General features: G+C 36.5%; 1 protein-coding gene across 4 annotated transcripts in view; it reads right to left on the reverse strand.

Moving 5' to 3' along the window:
* SMAD4 (SMAD family member 4) overlaps positions 1-16,313 on the reverse strand; it is a 50,010-nt gene that overhangs the window by 30,988 nt on the left and 2,709 nt on the right. For all 4 annotated transcript variants that reach the window (XR_012498748.1, XM_074339965.1, XM_074339963.1 and 1 more), the window contains exons 2-4: positions 4,848-5,226; positions 3,437-3,611; positions 2,973-3,002 (exon numbers count right to left, since the gene is read on the reverse strand). Coding sequence is in view for 3 of the 4 variants with exons in the window: in XM_074339965.1 (XP_074196066.1) it covers positions 2,973-3,002; positions 3,437-3,611; positions 4,848-5,096 (454 nt within the window). In the remaining variant the exon portion in view is untranslated. The remainder of the gene's footprint in view (positions 1-2,972; positions 3,003-3,436; positions 3,612-4,847; positions 5,227-16,313) is intronic.

Genomic DNA, 16,313 nt, shown 5'->3' on the forward strand with positions numbered 1-16,313 from the left:
GCTAGTGATTTGAGGATAGAACCAGTCAAACTGATACTCTTTGCTTCTGCTTTTCAGCTGATTCTCTGGATTCATGTGCCACCATAACAACTAAATTCTGCTTTTAAAGAAGCATGCTTCGTAACTTTTTCTTCCCTAATACATTGGCTAAACTTTCCCAAATGTAAGTTTGGGGTTACTACCATTCTCCAGGTCTCTTTAATCAAATAACTTAAAACATGTTATTATTGATTTAACTTAAAACATATGTTTCTTAGGTAAAACTGTAGGTATCAACAAGGATAGATGTCTGCAGTATATTTTCGCCAAGAGAAAAAAAGTAGGTTACAAAACACTATTATACACTATGATCATATGCATGTTTTAAAAATCACATACCGTTAAGTAAAAAAGCAAGGTCCAGAAAAGTGCACAATATGCTTTTTGTGTAAGAAAAGGAGGGAAATAATACATGTATTTTTGCATAAAGAAACCCTGGAAGGAAACACCAGAAACTAATAAAAGTGATTACCTGAGGTAGGGGGGAATGGGGGCAGGGGTGGGAGCACTTCTTTTCACTGTATACCTTTTTATAGTATTTTGATTTATGGACCATGTATTGCCTATTCAAAAAAATAAAATTAAAAAAACATATAGTATATATTTTTAAAGTCCAGAAAAACAGACACCAAACTATTTAGTATTTCTCTTTATGGACTAGCATTCAACAAATTCATTCACTGAAAAAATATTTATTGAGCACCTATGTTCCAGATACTGTTCTAGCACTTGGGACACATCAATAAACAAGAGAAAGGTTTCTGCCCCATGGAGCTTACAGCCTTTCATAATATTTTTGTATTGTTTAAATATCTACGAGTGAGCACACCTACTCCAGCTCATCCTAGCTGCCTGATCCTGGGCAAGTTCCTTACCTCTCCAGGCACCAGTCTCTCATCTGATAAGGTGTGGATAATGCCACCTACCATGCACAGGTATTATAAGAATGATGACACAATACTCGTAAATCAGTTAGCTCAGTACCTGATACAAAACGAGTACTTAGTAAGTATTAGCTATTACGATTTAACCATATTTTTAGAGTGGTTTTATACATGTACATAGTGATTAGAAAATGTTCAATGAGAGGTAAGGAATGTATAGTAAACAGAAAAGTGAAGCCACTGGGCTCATCCTGGGTCTGAGCCCTTCATCAGCACGAGCAGGCAGGCCACAGCACTTGTCTGATGATACTGTCACTGTCTCATTTACCTTCTCTCCCCTCTAGTAGACTATGAACTCCCTAAGGGGAGAAAATGCACCTTATTTCTCCTATTGTCCCTGGAACCTAACACAGTACCAGGCAATACATGCTCATTAAATATTTGTTAAAATGAATACACAGGTCACTGTGGTCATGGAAAGTTTCATAAAAGAGACGAGACAGGCTGGATGAGACCACAAATGAAGGAATTATCCCTTTTTTTTTTTTAACTTTCAGTTACCTAGCATTGTATTCTTTTTTTGTCCAAATCTAGAAGGAGCTATGAGAAACACCTGTTGTTTTCTAAGGACATAAGCCTTTGAAGCTGCTCTTTATATAACCACCAGCAGAGGGATCTACAGGCTGAAGACAGCCCTAGGGCCACTAAAAAGAGGCCATGAACACATACAATCCCATCAATAAAAGGTACTCAATAACGGCAGTATTTCAGGAGAGGGTAGGAGTATGAATCTTCACAATTGGATCCCCTCACAACCACCCTCCTAGGGAGATTCGGATATAACCATCACTACAGTCTCTCAACCCCTAACACCCTTTGAGCTAAATGCTTTAATTCTCCAAAAGCACGGATGGAGAATGGTGAAGATGGGAAGTGACATATCATTCAATGTCTGTAGCAAAAGAGCTCTACCCAGTCTTAAAACTACCCTTCCCAGACCATCACAACAGCTTCCATTACCAACCCACTGTTCTCAGAAACCTACTAACCATTAACAAGTACCAAAAGGCACTAAAGTCTTCCTCTATCATTAGTGACATGAAAGAAAAGTGGAGAATGAAAACAAGCAGACTTTCATGCTCTTCCTAAATTCTGTTTAAGGTCAGATTATATTTCTGACCCACCGCTAAGATTCCGCAACAAAAGAGGTGCTGAGCCACTAATTTCCCTCCAGAACAATGGCACAACTTTCTAAGATGATAGTGGCTCTTTATCAGTGTTCCTACAGAATTCTGAGTTCATTAACATGTTGTAAGCAACATAGCTAAAGTTTTAACAGATTTCTGTTCTCAAATAAAACAGTAAAAAACAAACCAAAAAAATAACACCACACACACACACACACACACACACACACACACACACACACACCTATCTGTTTCATTTCCCCACCTCAAAACACTGTCTCCTTTTTAAAATGGGACTAGGTTATCTGTGATCAGCATATACTATAAAGTAGCCTTGTTTTATTTACTCAAAATGTAACAAGACTGAAAAAATATTTAAATATATATATATATGTAGTTTTAAATCATTTTTAAAATTGTCATTCATAAAAATAAGTTTGGTTGAAATGAATAAAGATCAGCATACTGGTATTTTTAAAAGATGTTATATATGATTCCCCATTACCAAACATTACAGGTATTTACTTATACCCACTTAAACTAGCTCTGTGAGATTTTCTTCCAAAATAAACAGTTTTAACCAATTCAAAAAATATTCTTCCTCTGTATGTTTTATGTTTTCCTATCGTATTTTTAAAACTAGTTCATAAATAGCAGTTCAAATCATGAAAGCCAATAGCCTATTTAAATCCAGTTTTAAATGCCGATGCATGCCCATTCCCGAAAATCTACATTTCCAAAGCAGTAAGTTTTTTTCTCATAAATATTACCAGCATCCACACAAATTAATTCTAAGTCAATAAAAAATGGAGGGGAGAGGATGAAAGAAAACAAAGAAAGTTACAAGAAACAGATTACCTACCATTACTCTGCAGTGTTAATCCTGAGAGATCTTAATTTTTTTAAAGGAGAAAAGAAAATGAAACATTAATCATTACCATGAAAATATTATCCATTATACTTAAAATTACAGAATGTAAATATAAGCCAGATTCAAAACTTCATGAATCATTTCAAGAACAGCACTATAAAAGCTATCTGACAACATATGAAGTATTCAATTCTATCGTGCTTTCCATCTTATTTTTCAAAAACAATATTCTGAATGGTCAAAATAACAACCATATATACTTAGTTTTAACAATCAAAATAAAAGTTTGTTGCAAAGTTCAAATACAAATATTTATATTTCATTAAAAATGTCCGATTTTTTAACCTTAGTTGAAAGTCCTGGGCCATCTCCAAATTTATAATTTAACTTAAAATTTAAATAGTATTGAGATCTTTTCCCTTTGTGCTTCTAAGATAAAAGCAAAGTCTACTTACCAATTCCAGGTGATACAACTCGTTCATAGTGATATGGATTTACACAGACACTATCACATTTTAAATCAAATGCATACTGACAATATTTAACATGTTTTAGTTCATTTTTGTGAAGATCAGGCCACCTCCAGAGACGGGCATAGATCACATGAGGAAATCCTTTCCGACCAGCCACCTAGGAAAAATAAACGACCATTTACTGAGCATCGGTTATTCAGCCCACATTATGCATGGCACTTTATACGTGCTCTCATTTAATCCTTACAATTCTACAAAGTCAGTATTATAATTCCCATTTCATAAATGAGAAAAACTAATGCTCAAAATAACTTACTTGGCCATAGTCATAAAGCAGTGAGCTCAGGTATGATTTCAAGGCCCGTGCTTGGGTTTTAAAGATGCAAAAAAGCAGAAGTTTGTTGTAGAAACTATGCCTAAAATCTAGAAATAAGAGTTTTAAATCTAACGATATAAGATTCTTATGTTTTTTATAAAAATATTAAAAACAGGCACTTATTATGTAGTTCTACATGAAAAATGTGACCAGTCAAAATAACAGGTAAAGAAAATTTGTGGGCGGGCCTGGTGACTCAGGTGGTTGGATCGCCATGCTCCTAACACCGAGGTTGCTGGTTCAAGTCCCACATGAGTCAGTGAGCTGAGCTCTCTACAGCTATGACTGTGAACAATGGCTCTCCCTGGTGCTGGGCTGCCGTGTTGCCGCGGGCTGCCATGGTGGGCTACCATGAGCGGCCAGCGGCCAGCATGAGCGGCCTGCAGCCAGTGAGAGCTGCCGTGAGCTGCTGTGAGCAGCCAACTGGCCGACTGGCGACCGACTGCCCCAGCCGGAGGGAGGACAAGGCTCATAATACCAGCATGGGCCAGGGAGCTGTGTCCTACACAACTAGACTGAGAAACAACGGCTTGAACCGGAGTGGGGGGCGGGGGGATTTGTAAATTAACTCAAGTTTTAGTTTTAAAGATATGCTTGAATTCTTCTACATTGTTTTTCATATAACAATACCAAACATACAATATCAGATTTCTAAATTACAAAAGAGCTAAGTATAACTCAGTTTTTAAAATGTGCATATAACACCAAAAAGGAAAAAAAGACAACAAGGATGAATACCAAAGTGCTAAAGGTATGAGTTTTCTTCTACTTATTTTTATGTTCAAAATTTTCTATATTCAACTTTTTTCTGTCAGAACATTAAAAATTCTTAAGCTATATCTTTATTATATGGAAGACATAGTTCCATATATTCCCATCAAGTGTTATCAGTATAGGATATATAGTATCTAAAGAGATGGAGGAAGGGTTAAATTATCCCCAAATAACTTGAGAAAACAAGACTTATTTTAATTTGCCACTACAGAAGGTATTAAAAATCTCTAGTACAAGACTAACCTGAAGCCTTCCATCCAACGTTCTCTGTATGGTAACACATTTGCTAGGATGAGCTCCATTTGTAGTTATAGCTGTTATTAAAGAATCCAATTCATCTTTTTTCTCCTTCAGCTTCTTTACCAAACTTTCAATTGCTCTTTTTGCAAATGTTTCACTCTCTCCCCCTTGTCTATGGCACATCAAACTATGTACAATGCTCAGACAGGCATCATTACTTGTTGGTGTATTCGTAATAGACATATTGTCCATTTGTTAAAGTTGTTTCTTTTAAATCAAATATGTCTCCAATTTCCAGAGCAATTTTGATTTTTTGGAGGCAGTGAAAAACACTGGCTAACGTTGCAAGGAAAACTGTTAGACATGTGGTATTCAGGATAACCTAAAAAAAAAAGAGAGACACAGATATTAGAATACACTTTACAAAGTAGATTCAATTACTTGGGAAAAGATAGAATTGTTCCAGTTAACTCAGACTCAATGCACATAATGAAAATGTGGTTGCTTAGATTTTTAATGACTTAATTAAAATGTTGCTATTTCTGACATTCCAAAAATATTAAAGTTAGGCCTTCTCATTATTATAGAGGCATGCTCAGTCAAGTCTTCTTGACTGTTTTAGTCACCCAAAGTAAAATCTTATGACTTTCGATCTAAAAGGAATACTTATGAAGACCAGGACTTTAAAATATTCTTGATTAACAACTAGTTAAACCTAAAAATTTATCACTAATACACATGAAAAATTCACCATCACCTAGTACCAAATGCTGTTTATCAGTTAACACCCATCTGTGTTAAACGAGACTGCTGACAACAATAACAAGATGAATAACAATTGTTAAATGGGCAAAGGAGAATGGCCAATAGAGCATATAAAAAATGCTCAATATCATTAGCCATTAGGGAAATGCAAATCAAAACCACAAGGAGATACCATTTCACACCCACTAGGTTGGATATATCAAAAGGAAGACAGTAAGTATTGGCGAGGAAGTGGAGAAAACGAAACCCTCATATATTGCCGGTGGGATTGCAAAATGGTGCAGCCACTTTTAGAAAGTTGTCTGACAATTCCTCAAAATGTTAAACATAGAGTTACCTCATGACCCAGCAATTGCACTCTTAACAATTCCACCCAAGATTACTGAAAACCTACGCCCACACAAGGGGGGAAAAAAAAGATCCCACACGGACTAAGGAAAGGCCATCAACCTAAGAATAAATAACAAAGCAGGAGTGGAGGCTGTACTTTGTATGCTGGGTTGTTTTTATTTGCTTGTTGACGGTGTTGCATTCCATGTTTATCTTGCTTTTATTTTCTTTTGCTATTTACATGAATCTTTAAAAATCTGCCCCCCACCAAATAAATAAAATAAGTAAAACTAACTCATCAGTATATATGAAAACCTATTCTCTTCTGATAACCTTTACTTCAAAGCGTTAATTCCATTCCATTACCCAGCATCGGAAAGCTGGGTAACCCTACTTTGACCTACGTCTCTTTCACTACCTCCACACTGTCTCACAAAGTTACATGATTCTTTACCTTAGTCATTTCTATCAGCATCCTCCTTTCTATTCTCCCTGACACAGCTGCACGGCAGTTTGGGGCCTCCTCAGAATTCCTATCAATCACCTGGTATTTACCACGTGCTCCCCTCTATTGTTACCTGTTTTACATAAATGCCTGTCTTGTCAACTATTATAAGCCCCATGCAGAGAAGAAGCAGTTTTTCTTGTATCTTTGAATACATGTGCCCACGTTCAATAAATACATGTTGAAGGTACACTTTCTGGATAACCAAAGAATACCTGCATGGGGGTATTCTGAGTCAGAGATCTGAATTAGAATCCCACTAAGTAGTTTGACACTAAGTAGTTTGACAAACTAAGTTACTTAAACTCTCTGAACCTGGATTAAAAGGAGAATATAGAGGCTCACATGAGAAAACCTAGTGTGAAGTGCCTAACACCTAACGTTCAGTAAAAAGTAGCTATTGTCTGAATACTAAAACGTTTATTTTGGTTTAAAAATATATTTTCCTAAAATGCATTATGCATTTTTCTGCACTTTCTCCTATTAAAATTTGTCAAAGAAAATTTAGGAGAGCAGAAACTAAAGTAAACCACTCACCTAAGGACTCACAACTCAAACTCAAAGACATGTAGGAGCCAAGCAAATTTTATATGAGTAAAACGTGCCAGGTGTAAAGAAAAGTACGGAGGAGTACAGGTGCTTGCTCCCCTAAGTGGGCAGCCACCACTCGCTTCTGGTGGAAGTGCAAGCTGAGTATGCTAGGCGCCTGCCATGCCTTCAATGCCTATCTGTATGTGAAATCTCATTTGTAAGTACTGGCAATTTACTTGTTGGGCAAGAGGAGGAAGAAGAGTGGAGAGAGAAACCACTGTGTATGCCAAACAAGACACACCTTCAACTCAAATCTGGCCCAACAACGGTACCACCAGTTTGAAATCTCTGAACGCTAACTCATAACAATTTTAATTTCTAGACTGAAAGCTCTATGAAACGGGGCTTGTACTTGTCTTATTCATCATTATATACCCAATTCCTAGGTCATATACTCGTAAGTGCTCCTTATTATCAAATGAATGCATTTTTGTGTGTGCTTTCAGATTCTTTCTCATGCTATTTCTTTTACCTAAAACATTCAGCTCCATTTTATCCACTTGGTAAGTACTAGTCATTTTTCAAGTGCCGTTTAAATGTCTCACTTTCTCCAAGACTATTCCCTAATACACTGTCTTCTCCCCCGCCAATCCTGGAGAATTACTTCCCTGGTCTGTTTACTGCGTGTTCCCTAGTATATTACTTGATCCCTCCCTCAAATTTAAAACACACCTGAATTACAACTCAACATATTATACTAATTATTTGATTATGTATTTGTCTCTCACTCTGTTGCCACAAATCTAGAAGTTCGATAAAACAGCAACCCTTTCTCATCTTAAAAATTTCCAGCACCCAGCAGTTCCTGACATATACCAGGCAAAAGTTTGTGATTGACTATAGCTTTTTTTTTAAGATTTTATTGGGGAAGGGGAACAAGACTTTTTTGGGAAAAGTGTGTATATCCAGGCCTTTTTTCCAAGTCAAGCTGTTGTCCTTTCAGTCTTAGTTGTGGAGGGTGCACCTCAGCTCCAGGTCCAGTTGCCGTTGCTAGTTGCAGGGGGCGCAGCCCACCATCCCTTGCGGGAGTCAAGGAATCGAACTGGCAACCTTGTGGTTGAGAGGACGCGCTCCAACCAACTGAGCCATCCGGGAGGCAGCTCAGCTCAAGGTGCTGTGTTCAATCTTAGTTGCAGGGGGCGCTGCCCACCATCCCTTGCCTCCCGAGGAATTGAACTGACAACCTTGTGGTTGAGAGCCCATTGGCCCATGTGGGAATCGAACTGGCAGCCTTCGGAGTTAGGAGCACAGACCTCCACCCGCCTGAGCCACTGGGCAGGCCCGACTATAGCTTTTTATTCTGTGGTATTTCCTTGCAACAAATTTTGAAGACTACGAATACCTTGTTGTTGAACTCATTTTCTGATACTAACTTCCAAAAGATTTGTACCAATTTCTTATGTAATTAAAGTGTTTGACTATATTTCACCACAATCTCACCATGAGATGTTATCACTTCTAAAATTTAAGCTATCTTTGGGCCTTATGATATCTCAGAAACTGTATTAATTGCTTATTTCTTTGAAACCTAATGAAAATATTCTTGCTTTCTTAAAGAAACATAGCTTTTCCATGTGTTTGATTTGTTGCATCCCTATGACCACAAGTGCTTAAAACATTATTTAAAAGTTACTTATATAAAAAATAGTATCAGCAAGAGTACACAGATGTTTCCTATATTAAATAGCTCTAGATTATAATATTTTTAAGGAGTGGTATGTAATGATAGTAGACAAGGGCCCTAGACTGGTATAAATAAAATTACATGTTCTAATTAAAGCTCTAGCAGCAGCATGATTGAGTTAACATCACTTTCAATTCTCATCTATGAAATGGGAACAATATCTGCCTTGCCAACTTTACAGAGGCACTATGCTAATTAAATGCAACAGTATACATACATAGAAGCAATTTGGGAATCATAAATTGACCAATTCAACAAACACTGTATCTACCATATGCAAATCACTAGACACACAAAAAAGTAGCACATAATCAGAAAATAGTTCTCAACTCTGAGATAAACATGCCATTTTTGTAACAAATAATTTGTATCACCCATTAGAGATCTTAAAACAATTCTAACCCACTTACACGTTTTTAAAAAAAAAAATTTTTTTAATTAACAGTGCCCTGATTATCATACAAAGGAGAAAAATATTAATATATAAATTATGTATTTTAATAAAAACGCTCAGGCATATCAAATTTTAAAAGTATAATAAAAATGGCACTTCTATGTAGAATCATCATAAAAATGACAGCTACAAATTCAAACTTTCCAAGGCAGGTGTGTTGTTTTGGCAACTTGATAAAGTTCCAAACAAAACAACTTCAATTAAGACATTTCATTTCTGAAAAACTGAGTACAAATTAGGATGGAGTTGGGTTCTAGACTAATTATATGTTTCCTCCTTCATTAATTTCTGGGGCAACTGAAAGTATTGTGGGATGTAAGGTAATTCTTCAAAGTCCCTCACATCGCAGGAGGGCATCTCTGGCCCCCGTCTACCAAAGCTTCTCCCACTAATTTCCACAACATGCCTTAAAGAGCAGTACTTATTCCATTGAGGACCACTGATCTAGAAGATCGGAACACATTACACTAATAGTCGCTAAAAGAGGTAGGTGTTAAAGTGATTTGAGACTACAAATGAGAAAGCATGGAATGTCCACAGGTAGAACAAGTCTTTGCATGATGTATTAGTCAGGCCAAGCTAGGCCATGTGCAGTGACAACCAACTCCCAAGTATCAGTAGCTTAAAACAACGGGTGCATTTTCTGCATAAATTATACGTCTATCACAGATAAACTGGGAGCACTGCTCATTGTCATCTCTTAGGGTTTAGGCCAACAAAGGCTCCATCCCTACATATGTCTGTAAATGGCAAGAGAAGAGATAGGATAACTCAGGCATGTCTTTTGAAGGCTGACTACTACTTCTGTTCACATTTGATTGGCCAAAGTCATATGGCCATGTCAGTGGTTCTCAACCAGGACAGCTTAGCCCCTCAGGGGACATTTAACAATGTCTAGAGACATTTTTGATTGTCACAACTGGATGAGGAAGTGGGAGGCAGAGTGCTTGCTACTGGGTATCTAGGGGTAAAGGCAAGGGCTATTCACAAACACCCTGCAATGCAGTAGACAGCCCCCCACAACAAAAATTTATCCAGGCCAAAATGTCAATAGTGCCAAGGCTGAGAAACACTAGATCATGCCTAATTTCAAGGTGGGAGAGGAGACAGAGAAGTGCAATATTACTATGTGCCAGGAGAGAGCCATTAGATTATTGGTGGAATAGTACTAAGAACTACCAGGCTAAAGGAAAATCATAGGAAAAAGCAGAGGGATAAGAATACAGGTGTAATGTCTAGAGTAGGTAGGTTCATAATAGGAAAGAAGACAAATAACATTAAATTTGTATTAGAAAGAAAACCATAGTGAGAGGATACAGAACAGCGTTGGAAAGGGAAACAGAAAACTAGTTAAACGACAGTGATCTGAAGAGTAATAGGGCTTAGATTAGAGGCATGGGCAACGAAATCAAAGGGGGAACCAATAAAATATTTCTAGGTAGAACAGATTAGATTTTTTAATCAACTAGGTATAAGGGGTAAAAAGAAGGAAAAGTCAAAAGGTGACCCACTTCCTAGCTAGGTAAACTGAAGGATGAAGAAAGACTAAGATTGAAGAGGTGAAGTATGCTGAGTTTTGAAGAGCTAAGTAGAGGAGTTAAGCCGATCTCAAAGTCTCTAACATAAAGATATTAGATAAAGTTCGTGTAATTCAGACCATCCCCTGGTGAAAGGACAATGGGAGGTAGAAAATCAGCAAAAGGAAGAGGTTATTCTTGTATCTATCCAACGACTGTGTGTTTTGTCTCTAGCCTTGTTATTAATCCTAAATTGTCACTTGATGTTGACCATAGGTTTAATAGCAACTTCATGGACTACAAAGCCAGATAACCAAGCTAAGTAAGTTACTCTCTAAAAATAAAAAGGCTGAGTACTGGCCTGAAGGGCTTCCACGTAAATCATAAATTTTAGTTAATGGATGTTGACATGTTTTTATTTCTCAGATGTCTGTTTACTTTTGAATTATTGGCTGTATTCTATATGAGACATATATTTTCTAGAAGTTATAGGTATTTTAAGCAATTATCAATAAGGTAATAATACAGGAATATTTGAGAAAAGTGCTTAAGATTAACAAGAAAAAAAAAGAAAAGCCTGGCCTGGTGAAACATCACTAGGAAGACATTCTAATCATAAGCTTACAAGCAGGAAAAAAAGAGCGTGTGTAGGTTTAGTTCAATGGCCTGCAGGACGAGCAAGGAAAAAAAAAGTGTGTGTAGGTTTAGTTCAATGGCCTGCAGCACAAGTTGTAGCCTCGAATCAAAACAGAGGAACATCTGGGAGCTGAGGTTCGTCACACTGAGGGCAGTTGGAGGACAACCGCTAAAAGTACAAAGGATTGTACACACAGGTATCAATGATTAGAAAAACCTGAGATGCGAATACAAGAATCATAATGCTTTTGTGATAACTTTTAAGATGAACTACAAGGAACAAATTTAGAGGTGTCCTTCTTTACCCATAGATCTTAGATTTAAATGTCATATTGGCACACCAGCTTCAACTTAAAGAATCTTATTTAAAAATTAACATTTTTCTGGATAAATTAGAGCTTGTTAAAAGAAGAATCAACAAAGTCCTCTAGTTGACAGCTGCTTTTGTCTGCAAGCATATACTTCCCCTTCTATAACAGTACTCTGATTTTCCAAGGAGAATCTCCCCATCTGGGCAGGTGGGACAATCCCTAGCCCGACTAACTAGAGCCACGGCCTAGCGACACTAGTTGTTTCAAAGATGAGAGAGGACCCAAGTCAAGCCAATGACAGCTCCAGGACTTCCGCTGGAACTGCAGAGGGGAAAAGAACTCTTTCTGCTGGACTTGAGCCTACCTGAAACTCTAAAAGAAAGGAAAACAAAACCAAGAGATCGAGTGCTGATGATATTGGCTGGTTGTGACCCTGATCCAACACTCTGAGGCCAGCTCTATTTCCAGACCAAGCCAATGAATTTCCCTTTTTACTTGAGTTTAACTGCTACATGTTTCCCAGTAGGTAATTACTTAACAAAAATGGAATTAATAACACTCTCAGAAATAACAGTAATATAATACAAACCACATAAACAATGGAATCTAGTCAATAATATAGATAACTAGTTACTTTAAAAATAGCAGTTGTCAAACTCTCTGGTCTCAGGTCCCCTTATTTACATTCTTAATTATTGAGAATTCCAAATAGCCTTTGTTTATGTGAGTCATATCTATTGACAGCTACCATATTATAATACAAATTAAAACTAAAAACTGTAAGCATTTATTAAATTAAAATAATCCTATTATGCGTTAATATGTTTTATGAAAAGTAACAATTTTCCAAAACACACACAAAAGTCAGTATTCAGAGAGACTCTGTTTTTCATTTTTGCAAATTTCTTTAATGTCTAGCTTAAGAGAAGACAGCTGAATTCTCATCTGCTTCTGCATTCAATCTGTAGTGATATGCTGTTTTGGTTCAAGTATGTAAAGAAAATGTGCCTAACACAGATAAGTAATTGGAAAAGAGAAGAGCATTTTAACAGCCTTTTAAGATAATAATAGATATTCCTCCTTCATTCAACACCAAAATACAACAAATGGCTTCTTAAAAGTTAGTTGCAATGTGAAATCTGAATCCATATCAATAAACTTCTTGACTCAGTTACATAAAAATCCTTTGGTCTATATTGTACTTTGAATGGGTCTCCTACCCATGCATGGTTTTGTGACATCATGCATTGGTCATCTGAAAACATACTGGTTTAATGAGTTTTAGAGATCTTCCAAATGTTAACACATTTCCTTATACCACACACACACACACACACACACACAATCATATTCCTTAATATCACCACCAATCTCATCAGAAAAGTCTTAAGTATTGAGGAGCTGGCAAGCCCATGGTGGCAGATACAAGTTTTCAAAAATCTAATTTTCACTTGAAAGATCAGATTTTATCACTGGCAACAAATAGTTATTTTCCTTGAGTGGCAGGCTCAATTCACTCATTTTCAAAGAAATGCCTGTTAAACACCCACGTCTGAGTAACTATGGTTTATCCATCAGTCATTCTTTTAAGTAAAAACACAAGTGGTATTCCATTTTTTAAAAAGTAGCTTATTTAGCTTGCAGCCCCGTCACACAAGTGCTTTTCCTAGAGATACATCTTGCACTGTGATATGCAGAAGTGCTTTATGCACACTGCCATTTAACCACACCATTAAAAAGATATGTACTCCAGGGTAGAGATTTTAAAAATAAAAACTTTTTACTGCTTCACCAAGGATATTCTTTTTATTTTTTAATTAAAGTTTATTGGGGTGACAATTGTTAGTAAAATTACATAGGTTTCAGGTGTACAATTCTGTATTACATCATCTATAAATCCCATTGTGTGTTCACCACCCAGAGTCACACCAAGGATATTAAGTGAAACTGGCTTTTTTTTTTCCCCCTAACACTTAACATGTGTGTTTGGCTGTGAAGAACAATGAAGATTCATCGAGTTTGGTGCCACTGCCTTGATTCATGCTATGGTACCAGGGTTTACCCACCACTGCTTCTTCACCATCAGTGCAAATGTCACACGGTAAAAGGGCAAATAACGTTCAGTTTTATTATGAGAATAACTGACTTCATAAATCCCCTAGAAGAAAAGGGTCATGGGATAGCCCAGGAGTCTGTGACATACACTTTGGGAAACACTGTTTTAGAAAACTGGAAACTAAGGTGAATTTTAATAACTGATAACTGAAAAATACATTTCATAAAATCTTTTAAATGAAGGAGACTATCAAGACATCTAGCTTATTCTTTCAAAAGGGGCGGTATCAGAACCCTCTTCAGGTTAGCCCAGCCCTGTTAAATATGTATCAAGAGGCCCTGCATTTAAAAAGCACTCTAGGAGTCTGACGTGCTGTCAGTTTTACATGCTAGTCTACATACTTCACTTTCTAAATTACCAGAAAGATAGTGAAACAAATTACAATATCATGAATATATGCAACTGATTAAAAGCCTAATTACATGGAAATTATGTCACTTTACTATTAGCCACCTGCACATCTATACACATAAATTTCTTCCTTCAATTAATTTTATTAAGAGATACCTATGACACAGATGCACGTAGGGTGTTTATGTACAATGGTTCCTGGTTTATCCTACCCCATTAGCACTATTTCCGGTCATCCTTTCCCCAGATGATTCAATCATAATGACTGGCCATCTACTGATACCAAATGCTCTAGAATTCACTAGTGAATACCACTAACAACTTTAATTCAGTTTTATATTTAGAAATACATTTGACTTGAAAGACCTGAATTGCATATACATTCACCCACATTAAGATACAGAAATCACATCTTACTAAAGAGACAAATATTAGCAGTCCTTTTTTTCAAATCATGAATAAGATCTGCATTCTAAACATATAAATTGGAATATAAATTGGAGTTTGATTAATTTTAAATAAATTACTACAGTACACCCATAATTGTAAAATAAAGTTTGTACTGTATTAAAACAAATAAAGCAACAGGATAACCATACTCAAATATCCAAAGCTTTTAAAATCAAGAGGTACTTTTTTTATAACGCAGATTCTCATGCTCCCTCCACTCCATTCCCATTCTGACTGCGTGCGTGTTGAGGTGGAGTGTGGGAAGGAGGAAAAGAGTATTTTGTTTTTTAAAAAAGCTCTTCCAGAGACGGAGATACAACTACTCTTAGACCAGCGCTTCGGGTGATGGAGATGAAGAACTGAACATGCCCGCATAATTGATCTCTAAAGAACTACCAACTAGTTGGGCTTGCTGAGCAACTTTCTCGCAGTGTCTAAGTTAAACCCTGACAGCAAAAGCTAAATCAATGCAACTTGCATCTCAGGAACCAATGAAGTGATCAGTTAATTGGTGCCTAGAAAATTTTACTGTTTCCAAGCAGATTAACCCTCTATGAAGATCAGGTTCCTTTGGGAGTTTGGATGCTAATTTTGGTACCGAAACAAAGTCATTAGTCTCTAAAAGGAGCCCAAGTAAGCACTTTAGAGTACTTTAAAAAATCAACTTCCTAGTTAGAACAGTGATGATATACCAATAGTGATGATCTATCATCACAGGAAATAGTGTCTTAAAACTTGCTACCAGACAATTCCAATAAATTGAAAAATGAAGAAAGAGGAGAAAAAAAGGGGAGAAGGACAGATGAAGGAACAGACTTGGGAGCAAAACAAATGTGGCAATACCTCCAAGGGACCCATTAAGTTAGATGTGAGATGATTACACTGTACATATGTATATCACCGCATTAAAGAAGGGAAAGCTGACACAAGTGAAAGTTAAAAAAAAAAAAAAGAGAGCCCCCTAATAGCTCAACCACTTCAGAATTCCTATCTGACTACAAACAGAAGCCAACTGAATCACAATTTCTAGGGGTGGGATCCAGCCATCGGTCTTCTGTAAAGCTCTCCAAGGGATTTCAAAGTGCAGCCAAAGTTGAGAATGCCAAAGTTTATGCCCTAAATCTTGAGCAAAAAAAGACAATAAAAAGATGAAGCCCACAGTTACAAGTTTTCCAAACTGCAAATAATTTATTTAAAATATGAATAATAAAGTATAGCTCTTGACCTTAAAGGTATTTATAATTATCACCAACTTGAATTTAAGATGCAACAATAGACACTCTTTATAATCAGTCTCTGGCAGCTTTCTATCTTACCTGATATAATTTGCAGTAGCAAATAATCAAAACTTAAATGATAAGATTCTGACCACTTATTATCCTAGTTTTACATAGGTAAGCACTGCCCTCATTTTTATCCACTCTCATGGTTAAAATAAATTTTCTTGGATGCCAATCACACCACATAATAGTGTCAAGGTGACACAACCTAAAATACCTTGTTCCTGAGAAAGTGAAATCCAGCCACATTTCCCACCACCAAAATTACACATTTCAGAATGAGAAAAGAATCCAAAAATTCTAAATCTGACTCATTATCAAGCATATGTTTTGGCATATTATGATGCAAACAGTATCATACTGAAAGTCACTCAAATAAATATCTAGACATATTCGTCAAGGGTTTGAATTTCTTTTTAAACCAATCAAATCTTCATCAACTGTCAAGCAAAACACCCAAAATTTTATAATTTCACAAA

The sequence above is a fragment of the Rhinolophus sinicus genome, linkage group LG09 (genome assembly GCF_036562045.2).
Source record: "Rhinolophus sinicus isolate RSC01 linkage group LG09, ASM3656204v1, whole genome shotgun sequence".
NCBI classification, from domain to species: domain Eukaryota; kingdom Metazoa; phylum Chordata; class Mammalia; order Chiroptera; family Rhinolophidae; genus Rhinolophus; species Rhinolophus sinicus.